A 16,355-nucleotide genomic window follows, 5' to 3' on the forward strand; every position below is an offset into this window, starting at 1 on the left:
CAAAAGCGAAGCTGATCTATGTATAGACTCCCGCAAATAACAGGCACAGTAACACTTCAGTGAAGCTTGTGTATTACAATAATAATGTAACACTTACTGTAATGATACAGACACCAACTGACCTCAGACTTCTCTGACCTGCATTGCAGCATTAATATACACTTTATATGGCCACGGAACTCATCGCAACTTCTAATATACCTGGGACAGTCAGGGAACGTTCCTGCACCAAACTATATTGATATTAGCTATAGGGTTATTGCCTTAAATGATTTTGAACTTAAGGGGAATAGCCCTCATCTATGAGGCAGGGAAGAGTTGCGACCTTGATACTCCACCAGATAGATCCATGTAGCAATGACAAAGGAAGGAGTGCTTATATATAAAGAGCACTCGTAACCCAATGACTATAACTGGAATAGACAGTATACAGGAACGGTTGATGTGGAGGTGCAGGTGAAATCACAAGGAGTTCCATGCAATTCTATCTGCACATGTATCTTTGGCAGACTGAGGATGACTTATAGCAGGGTTATTTAACATGCTGCCTCCCAGCTGCTGTGGGACTACACTCCCCAGCATGCTCTGCCAGAGTTTCCCTATTAGGGCATTCTAAAAAGGTGGAAGCGGATGCTGATATGGGTAATTCCACAACAGCTGTCGAGCCGCATGTTGAATTCCTCAGCTTGTGGCGTGCATAAAACTTAGAGCAATTCTGGGTGATTTAGAGCTGAATGGACCTCAGTCTTATCTTCATTTTTGTCTGAGTGGGTACTTACTGGGCGGCAACAGGGCGTTCTATGTTGATGGAATTACGGGCTATTGGGAGGTGAGCGCATGCAGAGAGCTATTCTCTTTCAGTCGAGTCTCTTGCCACAAAGATAGGGATGCAGAGAGCCGACAACGACGACTGCTTTCACCGCGTTCGAAACGATGCGGCCGATTCGGAATACAGGCGGAACTCAGCGTTTATTACCGAGCCCTGAAAGCAGTCATAACTACGGGCCCTAAATTTATGACTCCCCAAAACTTGGAGAGACTTCCAGGCCCTGGGGATCCCATCCTCTATGTCTCATCCTGGAAATATAGTGCATAGTGTCTGTGTGATTGTGATCCTGGACCCACCTGTCATCCAGCACTGTGACAATTTCTCCAGCTTTAAACGTCAGCTCATTATCCTCAGCAGCTTCAAAGTCATAGATGGCCTGCACCTTCCTCCCCTCCGACTTGTGATTGGTTAAGAAGCCGGTACTCGGGTACAGACCGGACACTGTACTTTGCGGTTTCTGTTCTTTTAGCGATAATTCAATAGCTGCAACATAAGAGGAGAGACATGAGTACAGCCAGACAATGCTAAGTAAATATCGCTGCAGTGGCAGATTGCTCTGCAACTAATAAAAGGGATCATGCGAATCCTACTGTAAATTACAAGGATACTGACAAATTATGTCCAGCCATTGGCAGATGGGTTGGTTTTATTAATTTGCGGCACAAGAAATGATGACTATGGAGAAATGCATTTGTTGTATTATTAGTTCACATGTAAGTCATCCTGATTTCTACAATTAGAGTAGAGCTTAGAGCACCAAGTCCCAGCATAGGGGTATGCACAAAACCTGGAGACCTGCAGCACAAGCTGCCTTACTCTGCAAATGATGTTAGGTAACAGAATAGATGAGTGATGCAATAGCAGTAAGAGCACTAGCTGATTGCTAATGGGATTTCCCTGTGCTACATGGACAAACCGCTCCGTCACTCAATGCTTTTGAAGCTACAAGTAGGCCACGACTGTGGACTAGATTAACGACCCAAGGCGTATTACTAAAATGTCTTACGTTTTGAGACAACTCGTGGGACTAGCCTCAGAGGGCCGGCCCTGCCTGTCACCTTCCCTCATCTCACCTGCTTCTACATGCAGAGGCCAGATTCACAGTGCAATAACAGTTGCAGAGTACAACAGGGGTCTCGCTGCTAATGCTGCCAATGGTTGCGGGCTAGTAGTTGATGTAGCAACAGAGGGCTCCATGTTGTCTCTGCTGGCATATAGGTAACATCCACAGGCTGTACAACAATGAGACCTTATCTGAACAGGATCAGCCTCCTGAGACATCCCGCATGAAGATGCCGAAGAGCAGCTAATTGAATTTGACCAATATTGTATTTAATGTGACCAATATTTGAAATGATTCACTGACAATATTACTTAAAAGGGGTGATTGTCACAGATACGGTATCCACGGGAACACAGAGGGGCTGTAAACCGTTGGAACCAATCAGAAACTAGTTGTCTTTTGGGGTTTTTTTAACATAAAATTAAAGTATTGTAAACATTTTTGCACAGAGTCAACTTTTATTTAACATAATCCATGGAGAAACGTTTGCTTATGGCAGAGGGATTAATATTGAAAAAATAACTGATAAAAAAAAACAAAAACGGATTGTGTAATATGCAACCCCTTCCCCAGTCCAGCCATCTTGTACCTTTGTGATTTTAATACTAAGGGGATTATACAGAGTTGAACGCAAGTTGGCCGTATGCGCCCCACATTGCGTGAACGGAACTTCATGCGCATATTCGCTCGTATGCAGAACTGTGCGCGTCTTTGCTTCCAGACCGCCCCTATTTCTACATTGTCTTCATTATCAGTGCGCAGTTGCACTGAGCCCTATCCCTGGTGCAAAAGGTCCATCTGCAAACAGCCCAGTTATGGACCCTTCAGTGGCAAGTATAGATGCATTCGGTTTGTGTACGCTCTGTTCGCCCGCAGTTTCTACGCTTTGTCCTGGAGCTTGAGCGGAGTGAAATAAATTAATTATTTAGGGTGATGTGTGTTAATTGGGTTATTAAAATGGATTGTAGCATCTTATTCTTGTAACATCACGTGTCATGTATACAGCACATCATGGCACTTGCCCTTAGCGAGATCCTCCTCCTCCTTCTTAGTGGCTGCTGTGCCTGGGTCCTTGGTGACCAGTGCTGGGCTGGCTTTAGCTTGTTCTGCTGCCTGTGACAAAGAAAAACTGTATCATTACCAAGGCATTCAGTGCTGTCTAGGGGGTGCTGAGTTACCTCCTGGGGAGATATTACTATTACTAAATATGTATGGAACCAAGGTGGTAACACCCAGGGCCTGGTTCAGCAAGGGTCGTTATTCTGCAACTACGTGCGCTACGCAGTTGCTAATATCAGCGGTGAAATGCAAACGTCTGCAATCGCATTGCGATCACAGCCCAACATAAGGACGCCCACTTCCCCTTACTCACATCCGTATACTTGGGCAGCATAGCGAATTAATCAGTAACATCGGACCCATACACACATATAAGGCAGGTCAGACCTCACTCAGAAATTGTTTACTTCAGCGCACGCTATGAGACCTCAGGCTGCATCTGGTAGCGCAGTGGCTAATTTATGCACACCCCTGCAACGGCGTTGAGACGCACTGGTACACCTGCGTTCGCCCGACCACACCCCCCCCGTCAGCACCCACAAGCGGCACTTCCTGTCAATCACTCTGCTCTGAGTCTGTGTAGCCTCTGCAGACGCAGTTCCCATCACAATTGCCAGTTCAGGCACTGCGATACATACGCATGCGCAGTACAAATTAACCGACCGATTGCGTGCAAATTAGAAATTGCGTTGCTTGCTGAAGCAGGCCCTCAGTTCCTTATTACACTTTTAAGCTGTGATCTGATTATGCAATTTTTGTCCTTTATTGATGAGTGGAACCACTTTGAGTTGAGATTTATCAAACCTTCTAAAGAGGACAAGTGGTTATGTTGCCCATAGCAACATAACTCGAGTAGTTATCATTTATCTACCGCATTCTCTCAAAATGATTTAGAAAGTCCTGCACACACCGCTCAATTCATTAACCTCTGTGTTTTACCACAACAGGCACAGACCAGCTGGCTATAGGGCATGACGTCCCCCCATACCTGAGATCCAATCGCTGGAAAGTTTACTCCTTGCTCCTTCAGGTTCTTTATCATGGCTGAAATTAGACTAAGTTGTGGATCAGTCTTGAATTCTTCAGCCCATTCCACCATCAGCGCTTTTAGCTTTTCGCAGACTTTTGGGTGACCCTGTAGATAGAGGAAACACAAACATCTATAGCATAACAATAGTTCATCATTCTAAACCACACCCTAATTATGGCAGTGGCTTTGCCTTCGTTACATACACATAAGTGAGACAGGGAAGCCTTGCACTGGCAACTAGCACAAAATACCTAGAAAACACTTTCACTGTTGATTTCATGTGGGAGCACATACATTGCTCTCTCGCATACCATAAGAGCTAGTGATGAGATCCCGGCTTCAATTTCTGTAGACTCCGTTTTTTATACCATTATGACACGGTGCTAAATTCTGTTGTGTTTACACATAATCTTGAAATTTCCCAAGAAAAAGAAAAATATAATTTGCAGTGTGCGCTCCTGTGGTCAGACCAAGATGGATATGTTAATAACAATTAAGATTAAAAAAAAAAAAAACGACATCAGGTATGTTCTGAATCAATGCCACATCTATATAAGCGAGAAAGTGTGTGCGCGTCTGTCTGTTTGTCCTTAATGCACAGCCAGAGTTTTGTACCTAGCTCCATCAAATTTGGCATGGTGGTGTAGTTTGACCAGGATTAGGTTTTTGTCTATGTTTGAAGTTTGTCAGGGCCATGGAGGTCTACATGGTCCCACCAAGTAAGTCTCTGATCTGAAGGCACAGGCTGATAAGTACCAGTGGGGGGCAGGCAGAGCTCCAACGGAAGAGCAGTGAGTCGGAAGATCAACTGTCACACTGCACCTGCACTGACAGTTACTAATCTCCTCCAAGCACATTTTCATATGCCATGGTCTCCAATGTTGGTCTGCATGTAAAAAATGAAGGCTGCAGATGTACTTCAAGGTCCACTCTTCAACCCAGGTTATGCCAGGTATGGCAGCTGGATTCCAATGTGAATCTTGGGCAGGCGGTCCTAAGTTAACTGGATGAAATTAAGCCCCACGCATTACCTGAGGCCTGCACATCATTACATGCAGGCATCAATTTCTCCAGACTCTAACACCTACTGTTCTTCTGCCTGCAGGGAGAGGTTATCGAACCAACAGCCAGTACACATGTAAGGGGCCCGGATAGTGTAGGACCCACACCATTACCCACAAATGTACAATTTCTTCCAAACGGTCTAATTACTGCAGCATTTGGACAGGTAGTCCACTGCTGCAAAATCTCAATGGGAAAGGTGGTCTATGATCAGCGACTGGTGCTGGAGGTGTCATATTAAGTGGAGGCACAGGGAACACATTTACCGTCCACCTTCGCTCAGGGGGCCCTGTCTTATACAGGCAGCAGCACAGCATCTAACCTTCAATATGTGCTACTGCCCCTTCCAATACTCTCCCACCTCTGATCGGGCCTCTTGTGGAAAGCACAGTCAAGGCAGTAGAGGTCAGCAAAGGGATCTCATCCAGAGTCTACTCCTCCCCCAAACAATGTGTGTGCCTCTGTTTCCCACTCTCTTTGTCTACAGTGCCTCTGTCCCACCCACGTTTGCCTTTCCCCCCCCATGTACCGATGCCCTCCCTCCACTCCCCACGAGTGCCTCTGGCCCCCTCCACTCATCACGTGTGCCTCTGGCCACCCCTTTTGCTCCACAAGTGTGACTCTGTCCCCACTCCACTCCCCACTTAGGCCTTTCACCCACCTCCACTCCCCACATGAGACTATGACCCCCTTATCACTTTAGTTCTCCACCTTTGTCACCTCATTCTCCTCTTCCGGGTGTTGTAGACAAAATTAGTGCTGGTGACAGCTGTTCAAAAGAGGAGTGGACGAACAGAAGTACAACCATGTTCAGCGCCTCATAATTGAGCCTAAGGATGGCAGGAGAGCACACCCTCTTTTGTTACATCATTCAGCGCTCCACAATACACCTTTGCACCGACCGAGACTTGGGGAATGGGGAAATTGGGGTGGTCATGTGTGGGGCCTGCATGATTCACTTGGACTGGGCTCCATGATGGCGGCTCTGTCAGGAGGGAGCGGAAGTGGAAAGATACGGGAATGGAGGACGTACAGAAAAAGGAAGGTGGCGTGCAGTGGTTTTGCATGATAAAGAACACAATTTGGAGATGGATATAAGAGGATACATGTAATATTTGGTGGCAATTCAAGTGCGTGGATTTTAGTGCAAATAGTAAAGAATATAATACAGGGTGTAGGGAGGATAGTGTGTGAATCTAACTTCTTGTTTTTTTGGGGGGACCACCAAAAGGCAATTTTATCCCGTGGCTTCACTTTGTCTAGAAATGGTTACAATGGGACAGGTTTTGGTGATACTGTAGATGGTCTAAGCTGTGGTTGAATACAATTTCACCACCCCTTGAAACAATAAGATCTCTCCAATTGACCCTAGACCCCTCCCTTGCTCTTCTCCATTGGTATCCAAATTCTGTTCCTAAACCTGACCGGTATGTTCTTGGCCATATACTGATATCCGCTAAAGCCACTATAGCCCAGCACTGGAAGTCCCCTTCTCCTCCTCCGTTTGCTAAGGTTGTAACAAAAACACAATTCGATTTTGAGATGGAGACGAGAGAGGTCACTTATTCTGTGGCCGCTTAGTCTTCCTCTACGAAGTAGAATCCCTGGTATTTGTATGTTACGAACGGAGGAGGTGTGGCTGTGTCCTTATCGTCCCCAAACCCGCAGAGTCCTTCTCCCTTTGATCTTAATGAGCTTCCACAGTAGGATCACAGCACCTAATATATTATGCACTTTTATATTTAGGGTTGTTTTGTTTAATGTCTACGAATGTCAATTCTCTGTCAACTCCCCCCCCTTGTATTTTATTTTATTTGTGGTTTCCCTTTTCTTTATTCTGTACCCCTATAAACATTTTGCAAGATATTCAATAAAAATTTATTGATGGAAAGAAACAATAAGATCTCTGATCTGTGCCCCCAAATCCAGTGGACACCATTACACCCCAACACACCCAAGCAGGAGAGACTCTCCCCGCCTAGGTGGCATGTTAAAGCACCAGCCCTGTGATCTTCTAATTCATGCAAAATCAATCCGGTTAATCAGAAGTGTGTGGTTGGGGGGGGCCTCAAAAATGGTCCCCCGGCACTAGGGAGGATTCTGATGCTCGGGAATGTTGAAGGTGCAATGGGATCTGCTCATCACCGCAATCTCACTGTTTCTTGGGATAGTGGTAAATCCGACACACCTGCTGCAGTTTATTCCCAGCATCATTTATTTTCCCCACACACAGTAATTTCCCGATAATTACGCCCTAATTCCATACAGTAAGATACTTCATCACCAATTTGCAGCCATGTGTTTGCCTATGAACTCTGCTACGAAAATGCTGTAATAAAGCACACAAATAAATAAAAGCTCTTGTGGTTTATAAATTGGTGAATTAAACATCTGAAGCTCCTGATTCAGAGTTAGACGCTGCAGAGCCTATGTGTGTGTGAGTCATTTGCCGCTATCGCTTCTGCAACTTTATGCAAATACCTCTAAAAGTCTTTCCCTGTTGTACAACCTGCGTCCAGAGTCGCTGCTGCTTCAGAATCAGGCACATTATGTTCTATAATATGACCACTGGGGGTCAGTGTTTTATGGCACTCTATGGATGCCTTCACATTGCTTTCTGCGAGATGTTAATACAGATCATTAAAACAAATAGGCTTCCCAGAGCAGCACTGCTAGCGCAGTAGCCGTAAGTTTCACTAAATATGTATTAATATAATATTAAAAGAAACTGTCATTATAAATAGTTCTGCTAAATACACAGATTTTACCGGACTCAAGAGTTCCATCCAGCAATTATAAAATATGAAGTGTATTGTGCTTTAGTTTACAAACACGGAAGGGTGATGGGTTCCTAAATGCCACAGACTTACCTTATTTAGAACACTGCTAACTTCACTGGCAAAGTCTCTTGAGCACACTTCTAAGTGAAATATCTTCCCACAGTTTGACACACAAGCACCCAACAGCTGAAATACAAAAAAAACCTTGTAATAATACAACACAGAACTAATATCTGATTGAGTAATGTGGGCAGATAAATCAAACTATTACAAGAAAATGCATTCTATCTAAAAGGTTTAAGTCCCCCTACAAAAAAAAAATGCTTTTCCTTGATTATCAAATCAGCTGTACCTTATACATAATCATTTGTTGATGAGTGCTGCAAAATTTCAGACAGTTCGTCCCACAAGTCTCAGTACATCCTACCTCAGGAAAGATCATTTTGGCAACACCCAGTGGAAGCAGCCATTTTGAGGGCTGAGCCAGGAATAGCAGCCAAACTAGTCATTAGGGACCAGTGACATGACTGAGTGTGACTGTTGTGTTGCTATTGTACTCACTACCCTTTTACACCAAAATCCCGGGTCCGACCCTGGAATTTGAACACTGGTCAATCCCAGGTCGAACTCGGCTTCAGACCCCGTTTACACTGCAACTCGACCCGGGTTATTCCCGGGTTTGCCCCGTTTACACTGAACCCGGGTAATCCCTGCTTTTCTCTATAGAAGTCATTAAAAATGGTCTGTTTTAAGGTCTGACAAAGATGGTCACAAAAGGCAACAAAAGAGAGGGGTGGGGACTGCTTACAGCATTGCTACAGGTTGCTGTTCTGGCTGTGGCAGGCTGTGTATCAGCCTACGTTTATGGCTGCTGGTCAGGCTGCTGTGGTGCAGGCTGCAGTTCTGGCTGTGGCAGGCTGTGTATCAGCCTGCATTTGTGGCTGCTGGTCAGGCTGTGGTGCAGGCTGCAGTTCTGGCTGTGGCAGGCTGTGTATCAGCCTGTGTTTGTGGCTGCTGGTCAGGCTGTGGTGCAGGCTGCAGTTCTGGCTGTGGCAGGCTGTGTATCAGCCTGCGTTTGTGGCTGCTGGTCAGGCTGTGGTGCAGGCTGCAGTTCTGGCTGTGGCAGGCTGTGTATCAGCCTGCATTTGTGGCTGCTGGTCAGGCTGTGGTGCAGGCTGCAGTTCTGGCTGTGGCAGGCTGTGTATCAGCCTGCATTTGTGGCTGCTGGTCAGGCTGTGGTGCAGGTTGCAGTTCTGGCTGTGGCAGGCTGTGTATCAGCCTGTGTTTGTGGCTGCTGGTCAGGCTGTGGTGCAGGCTGCAGTTCTGGCTGTGGCAGGCTGTGTATCAGCCTGCATTTGTGGCTGCTGGTCAGGCTGTGGTGCAGGCTGCAGTTCTGGCTGTGGCAGGCTGTGTATCAGCCTGCATTTGTGGCTGCTGGTCAGGCTGTGGTGCAGGCTGCAGTTCTGGCTGTGGCAGGCTGTGTATCAGCCTGTGTTTGTGGCTGCTGGTCAGGCTGTGGTGCAGGCTGCAGTTCTGGCTGTGGCAAGCTGTGTATCAGCCTGCGTTTGTGGCTGCTGGTCAGGCTGTGGTGCAGGCTGCAGTTCTGGCTGTGGCAGGCTGTGTATCAGCCTGCATTTGTGGCTGCTGGTCAGGCTGTGGTGCAGGCTGCAGTTCTGGCTGTGGCAGGCTGTGTATCAGCCTGTGTTTGTGGCTGCTGGTCAGGCTGTGGTGCAGGCTGCAGTTCTGGCTGTGGCAGGCTGTGTATCAGCCTGTGTTTGTGGCTGCTGGTCAGGCTGTGGTGCAGGCTGCAGTTCTGGCTGTGGCAGGCTGTGTATCAGCCTGCATTTGTGGCTGCTGGTCAGGCTGCAGTTCTGGCTGTGGCAGGCTGTGTATCAGCCTGCATTTGTGGCTGCTGGTCAGGCTGTGGTGCAGGCTGCAGTTCTGGCTGTGGCAGGCTGTGTATCAGCCTGTGTTTGTGGCTGCTGGTCAGGCTGTGGTGCAGGCTGCAGTTCTGGCTGTGGCAGGCTGTGTATCAGCCTGCATTTGTGGCTGCTGGTCAGGCTGTGGTGCAGGCTGCAGTTCTGGCTGTGGCAGGCTGTGTATCAGCCTGTGTTTGTGGCTGCTGGTCAGGCTGCAGTTCTGGTTGTGGCAGGCTGTGTATCAGCCTGCATTTGTGGCTGCTGGTCAGGCTGCAGTTCTGGCTGTGGCAGGCTGTGTATCAGCCTGTGTTTGTGGCTGCTGGTCAGGCTGTGGTGCAGGCTGCAGTTCTGGCTGTGGCAGGCTGTGTATCAGCCTGTGTTTGTGGCTGCTGGTCAGGCTGTGGTGCAGGCTGCAGTTCTGGCTGTGGCAGGCTGTGTATCAGCCTGCATTTGTGGCTGCTGGTCAGGCTGCAGTTCTGGCTGTGGCAGGCTGTGTATCAGCCTGTGTTTGTGGCTGCTGGTCAGGCTGCAGTTCTGGCTGTGGCAGGCTGTGTATCAGCCTGCGTTTGTGGCTGCTGGTCAGGCTGTGGTGCAGGCTGCAGTTCTGGCTATGGCAGGCTGTGTGCCTGCCTGCTTTTGTGGCTGCTGGTCAGGCTGCTGCGGTGCAGGAGGTTAGGCAGACAAGCGATGGCTTCATGTGCGTCTCTCTCTGCAGGGCACTAACAAATTACATCATCTGCCGGTGCCCCAGAAGCTCCAATCAGCATCTTTCGGAGCTAGCTGGGTCAAATAATCAGGGTAGCACCCGTTTACACTGCCTCATGACCCGGGAACAACCCGTTTTCAACCCTGCTTTCAACTCGAGTAAGATTGCCCGGTAAATCGACCCGGGTTTTTTTGTTGGGAGCCGTTCACAAAGAGCCTCAACCCGGATCGATCTGGCAATAACCCGGGTTATTTGTTTGGTGTAAAAGGGGTATAACAGAATGCTCACAAATATTGGTTGGGCACACAAAATGGCTGCCTCCACTAGCTAGGTAATTGGCGCATTTTAAAATGCATTATAATATGCAGAGATTAATTCTACGGACAGATTTCTCTATGTAATAGGAGAAAACAACAATGATTTTCTTTAGATTGTCGCCTGCTGGAAAAGTTCATTATGCTTATTCCAGTATCTGAACTACGGGTGTATCTTCATCCACTATTGCTGCAGTCACGCCAAACAGCCACTCTCGTCGCGGCAGGTGCCATGCGACTCTGCATGTGCGACGGAGTCTGAATCTGTATAGGAACTGCTACAATGCAGCGGTTGGTGAGTAAATCCTCCTGCACATCCTGTATGTTTCCTTACAGTGCAGGAGATTTATACATGTATGGCAGTATGCTGCAGCTACAGTTCTCTTAATGTGCCCTTCCTCTATCCCATACAAGCTATGATTGCTAACAGCGTTATTTCAGAGCTGTCTGCTAAAACCACATATAACATCACAGAAAGACTCACTGTCAGCGCCTGCATTGCTACATGTGGGTCTTTATGGTTCACTCTCTTCATAATCGAGCGGAGACAATCTTTAGGCCTAAAAAGGAACAAAAACAAACACTGAAATCAGGTTTCATCTCAGATCGGTACTTCTGCACTTCTATAAAGAGTTTTTACACAATACATTCTACAGTATGTCTATGTACCAGCTAAGTGTGGGAAACAATCTCACAGCTTTAGGACCCCATTTTATTTTGGCAGGTACAGGAACTTCAAGTAAGCTCTTTTTATGAATATGAAGGAATATTAATAGAAACCCCTCCATAAGTAATAACGCTTTTTCTTTCCACCATCTACCCCATGTCTCTCGCCTATTCAGGAATAAGGACACCGCAGACATAGAGCAAAAGAATTAGAGAAATAGCTAGCTGGACGATTACCGTGCCTGGCAGAGTAATTACTGCGAAAAAAAGAAATTTCCTTTTTTGATGCACTCTTGTTACCTAATAATTAGTACATTAAATATCAGTACAGTATAAAACTTAACTTTTAATTATTGGACAAACAAACACAACAAAAGACATATATACAAAAAATCTGCTCGCAATCAAAGCATATAATGCTGCAGATAACTTACTCAGCTTATAGTGCTGCAAATAATTTACTCCCTTCAGGAGTGTTGATTGTTAAACTGGCTCAAAACAATTAATATAATCTATATAGGTCTATTATTACTCCATTCAATTGTGCTATATCAGCTAGTTTACTAAATACATAATTGGTTATTTCATCAATGTTAATAGACCTTATATTGAACAAGAGAAATTATAAAAAGTGAAATATATCAGTCAAAGGACCAATTTATATTATCATTCCTTGAAATATAGGTAACAGTCCCGTTACAGGTATAAATTAAACATAGCAGGGTTACCCACATCCTCATAATTAACCCATGTCAGAGTATTTGCATATAGTACAAGCAAAGATATCCAAAATAAATGTATATACAGAACCAGGTAGTTGATGGTATATACCATTCCATCCATATATCTATTCTTATTTGTGTATAGCAATAATGTTTAAATCCACATAATTAACCCCTGCTCAGAAAACCACAATCAACAGTGTCCAATATTAGATCAATTAAAGAATATAGCACTTGATGGCATATGTCATTTATATCCACATTAAATACATTGTAGATCGTAATCTGGAGGCAGTTAAAAATATAGGGTATTTGTAGATAATAATATATGGGACCAATCCAGGTAAATTATATTATGAAAAGACCCCCCACCCTGTTGGGGGAAGACCACTCACCCCCGTTTCCGTTTACCCTAGTGGGTATTGAACGGATCAGAGGGAGATGGAGACCTCCTGGGTGTAGGGTAAAACAATAAGACACAAAGAGAATCGTCGGTTCCTACTTTCCCAGCTGACACCGGTATCCCCCTGTTGCAGGTTATGCAGCGCAGGGCGGTATAACCGGTGACAGCGGGATGAGGGGGCCGATGGAATTACCTGGTAGCCTGGTATACAAGTCTGGCAGGGGAGGGATGATCGGGAACAGCGTCCCGCTAGGTAACCTTGCTGCCGTCGGAAGCCGGGTCACATGGGCGCCCTGTGAAGCCCGGAGTCCTGGCGCTGGCTGATGACGCGCGTTTCACATAGAGAGCTTGTTCACATCGGATGAGGCTCCGATGACTACTTTGACTATTATACTGAATATTTCTATCAATTGACACTTTAGTCTTGTGCGGTTTCAACAATCCCCCTGTCCCCTTCCCTTTTCTTGAATTAGAGTAATTACTGCACCCTACAATTAATAAATATAGTGACCTAATGATACATTTATATCTTCATTCAAAGTCACTAAAGTAGGGTACACACTGAACCCAATGAATGGGCGATATACAGTCAGGTCCATAAATATTGGGACATTGACAGAATTTTCAGATTTTGGCCTCTATTCACCAACACAATGGTTTTGAAATGAAACAAACAAGATGTGCTTTAACTGCAGACTTTTAGATTTAATTTGAGGGTAATTACATCCAAATCGGGTGAACGGTGTAGGAATTACAACAGTTTCAATATGTGCTTCCCACTTTTTAAGGGGCCAAAAGTAATGGGACTATCAACTCAAAAGCTATTTCATGGACAGGTGTGGGCTATTCCCTCGTTATTTCATTATCATTTAAGCAGGTAAAAGGTCTGGAGTTGATTCTAGGTGTGACATTTGAATTTGGAATCAGTTGCTGTCAACTCTCCAAAGAGCTGTCACTATCAGTGAAGCAAGCCATCATTAGGCTGAAAAATCAAAAGAAACCCATCAGAGAGATAGCAAAAACATTAGGTGTGGCCAAATAAACTGTTTGGAACATTCTTAAAAAGAAAGAATGCACCGGAGAGCTCAGCAACACCAAAAGACCCGGAAGACCACGGAAAACAACTGTGGTGGATGACAAAATAATTATTTCCCTGGTGAAGAAAAACCGCTTCACAACAGTTGGCCAAATCAAGAACACTCTCCAGGAGGTAGATGTATATGTGTCAAAGTCAACAATCAAGAGAAGACTTCACAAGAGTGAATATAGAGGGTTCACCACAAGATGCAAACCATTGGTGAGCCACAAAAACAGGAAGACCAGATTAGAGTTTGCCAAACAACATCTAAAAAAGCCATTACAGTTCTGGAACAACATCCTATGGACAGATGAGACAAAGATCAACTTGTACCAGAGTGATGGGAAGAGAAGGAAAGGAACTGCTCATTATCCAAAACATACCACCTCATCAGTGAAGCATGGTGGTGGTAGTGTCATGGCGTGGGCATGTATGGCTGCCAATGGAACTGGTTTCCTTGTATTTATTGATGATGTGACTGCTGACAAAAGCAGCAGAATGAATTCTGAAGTGTTTCGGGCAATATTATATGCTCATATTCAGTCAAATGCTTCAGAACTCATTGGACAGCGCTTCACAGTGCAGATGGACACGAAGCATACTGCAAAAGCAACCAAAGAGTTTTTTAAGGCTAAAAAGTGGAATGAAATGCAATGGCCAAATCAATACCCTGACCTGAATCCAGTTGAGCATGCATTTCACTTGATGAAGACAAAACTGAAGGGAAAATGCCCCAAGAACAAGCAGGAACTGAAGACATTTGCAGTAGAGGCCTGGCAGAGCATCACCAGGGATGAAACCCAGCGTCTGGTGATGTCTATGCGTTCCAGACTTCAGGCTGTAATTGCCTGCAAAGGATTTGCAACAAAGTATTAAAAAGTGAAAGTTAGATTTAGGATTGTTTAGTTTGTCCCATTACTTTTGGCCCCTTAAAAAGTGGGAGGCACATATAGAAACCGTTGTAATTCCTACACCGTTCACCTGATTTGGATGTAATTACCCTCAAATTAAATCTGAAAGTCTGCAGTTAAATCACATCTTGTTTGTTTCATTTCAAAGCCATTGTGGTGGTGAATAGAGGACAAAATATGAAAATTCTGTCAATGTCCCAATATTTATGGACCTGACTGTATCTATAGTGCATCTGCTGGTGTGTACGGCGGATATGTCTGTGAATGACATCATTCAGACATATCTGATCTACTGTGCAGCACAGCAGATGAAGATATATCTTGCAGATATAGAGTTTCATCTGCTGGCGTGTACGGCCGACCCGGTGGCGAGTGGCAGCTCAACTGGGCGGGCAAACTTAAATGCCTGACCAATTGTGACATCAGGCTCGATGCATCGGGCGTACAATTGGCAAGTGTGTAGATCCGTCGGCCTAGTTGGTAGATTGGAGATTTATCAAACCTTCTAAAAAGGAGAGGTCTAGGCGTTGTACATAGCAACCAATCATATACTAGCTTTCATTTGTCTAGTACATTTTATAAATTGATAGCTAGAATCTGATTGGTTGCTAGTCGTAACACCTCTTTAGAAGGTTTAAAAAAAAAAAAAAATCTCCCCCTTAAAATGGGTACAGTCCTCACAATAGTGTGAACCAGGGATGCGGTGAACAATGTAACAGTACACTGCGTGCCATACAACGTACACGATCCATCGCACAATGGCGCCATGTAAAGTTACATGCTGCGTTACATGTATCGTTACAGCGACGTTCATATAATCGTCCCATTGGACGTGCAGCACATCCAATGAGGCGATTAAATGAACGATGGCCGGGAGCGACAGATGGGGCATACACACTATACAATGTGTACGATTTAACGTTCCGATCCACGTCGGGACAATATATCGAACGATATATAGTATGATGTGTACCCAGCTTACGCCAGGTAAGTAACATTGAATCCCACAGTACAATTAGTTGCTACAACAAATGTTAAACCCTGATTCTAGAAGATCAGGAGTCATAAGGTGCCTACGCACTTGGCGATCTGCACACGATCCCACGATGTGTACGATTTCCCTTGAAATTCCTCCCCGGCAGCTCTGCACACGATTTGGTGTTAAAGTGTCCAATTTACAAAGGATCTATCGTGCATCCAGACTTTTTTAAGTGCATTGTGTCCCAGATTGGCAGATCTGCCCTACAGCACGGCAGATCTGAAGATGTGACGTACGATCAGCGGGGACGCGCATCGCAATCGTGAGTGGGGACGATTTGGGCCTATTTTATATGTCGTTCCGATGCGTTGGAATCGGCCAGATCGGGTAAAATATCGCCAAGTGTGTAGGCACCTATGAAGGACAAACATTATCAGTGTTTCTAATCCACCTAATCAGGTCTGCATCTCAAAAGTAATTTGCAAACAAATTAATTCCATAAATTTTGGAGCATCAGCTAATTAATCTCACTCTTACCCTGTGCGTGACTGTCCAACTTTATCACAGAGGTCCAGGATAAGACTCCAGTCCTCCGCTGTGTTCAGCTCACTTGTTGCTTTCTCTATCATAGAAAAACACAAATAATTAATTTTACTCTAATTTTTCAGACTTCCAGCAACCAGCCTGAGAAGTAGTTAATAGTTTTTTATTAAACCACTGAACCTAAAATACAAGTCGTAATAAAATAAAATAACTAATAATAACATTTAAAAATTTAGATTGGTTTTATATTGGGGTTCCGATCTATAGATAGACAGTAAAAAGGTTGACAAT

At 45.1% G+C, this 16,355-nt stretch overlaps 1 protein-coding gene across 3 annotated transcripts in view; it reads right to left on the reverse strand.

Annotated features, from left to right (window-relative positions):
• The window catches only part of STAM (signal transducing adaptor molecule), a 67,018-nt gene that overhangs the window by 12,472 nt on the left and 38,191 nt on the right, over window positions 1–16,355 (reverse strand). For all 3 annotated transcript variants that reach the window (XM_088478606.1, XM_088478605.1, XM_088478607.1), the window contains exons 2-7: window positions 16,059–16,143; window positions 11,247–11,322; window positions 7,914–8,009; window positions 3,940–4,086; window positions 2,915–3,005; window positions 1,126–1,312 (exon numbers count right to left, since the gene is read on the reverse strand). In XM_088478606.1, coding sequence (XP_088334732.1) covers window positions 1,126–1,312; window positions 2,915–3,005; window positions 3,940–4,086; window positions 7,914–8,009; window positions 11,247–11,297 — 572 coding nt within the window. In that variant the 5' untranslated portion in view covers window positions 11,298–11,322; window positions 16,059–16,143. The remainder of the gene's footprint in view (window positions 1–1,125; window positions 1,313–2,914; window positions 3,006–3,939; window positions 4,087–7,913; window positions 8,010–11,246; window positions 11,323–16,058; window positions 16,144–16,355) is intronic.

The sequence above is a fragment of the Taudactylus pleione genome, unplaced genomic scaffold (genome assembly GCF_031769625.1).
Source record: "Taudactylus pleione unplaced genomic scaffold, aTauple2 ptg000216l, whole genome shotgun sequence".
Classification (NCBI taxonomy): domain Eukaryota; kingdom Metazoa; phylum Chordata; class Amphibia; order Anura; family Myobatrachidae; genus Taudactylus; species Taudactylus pleione.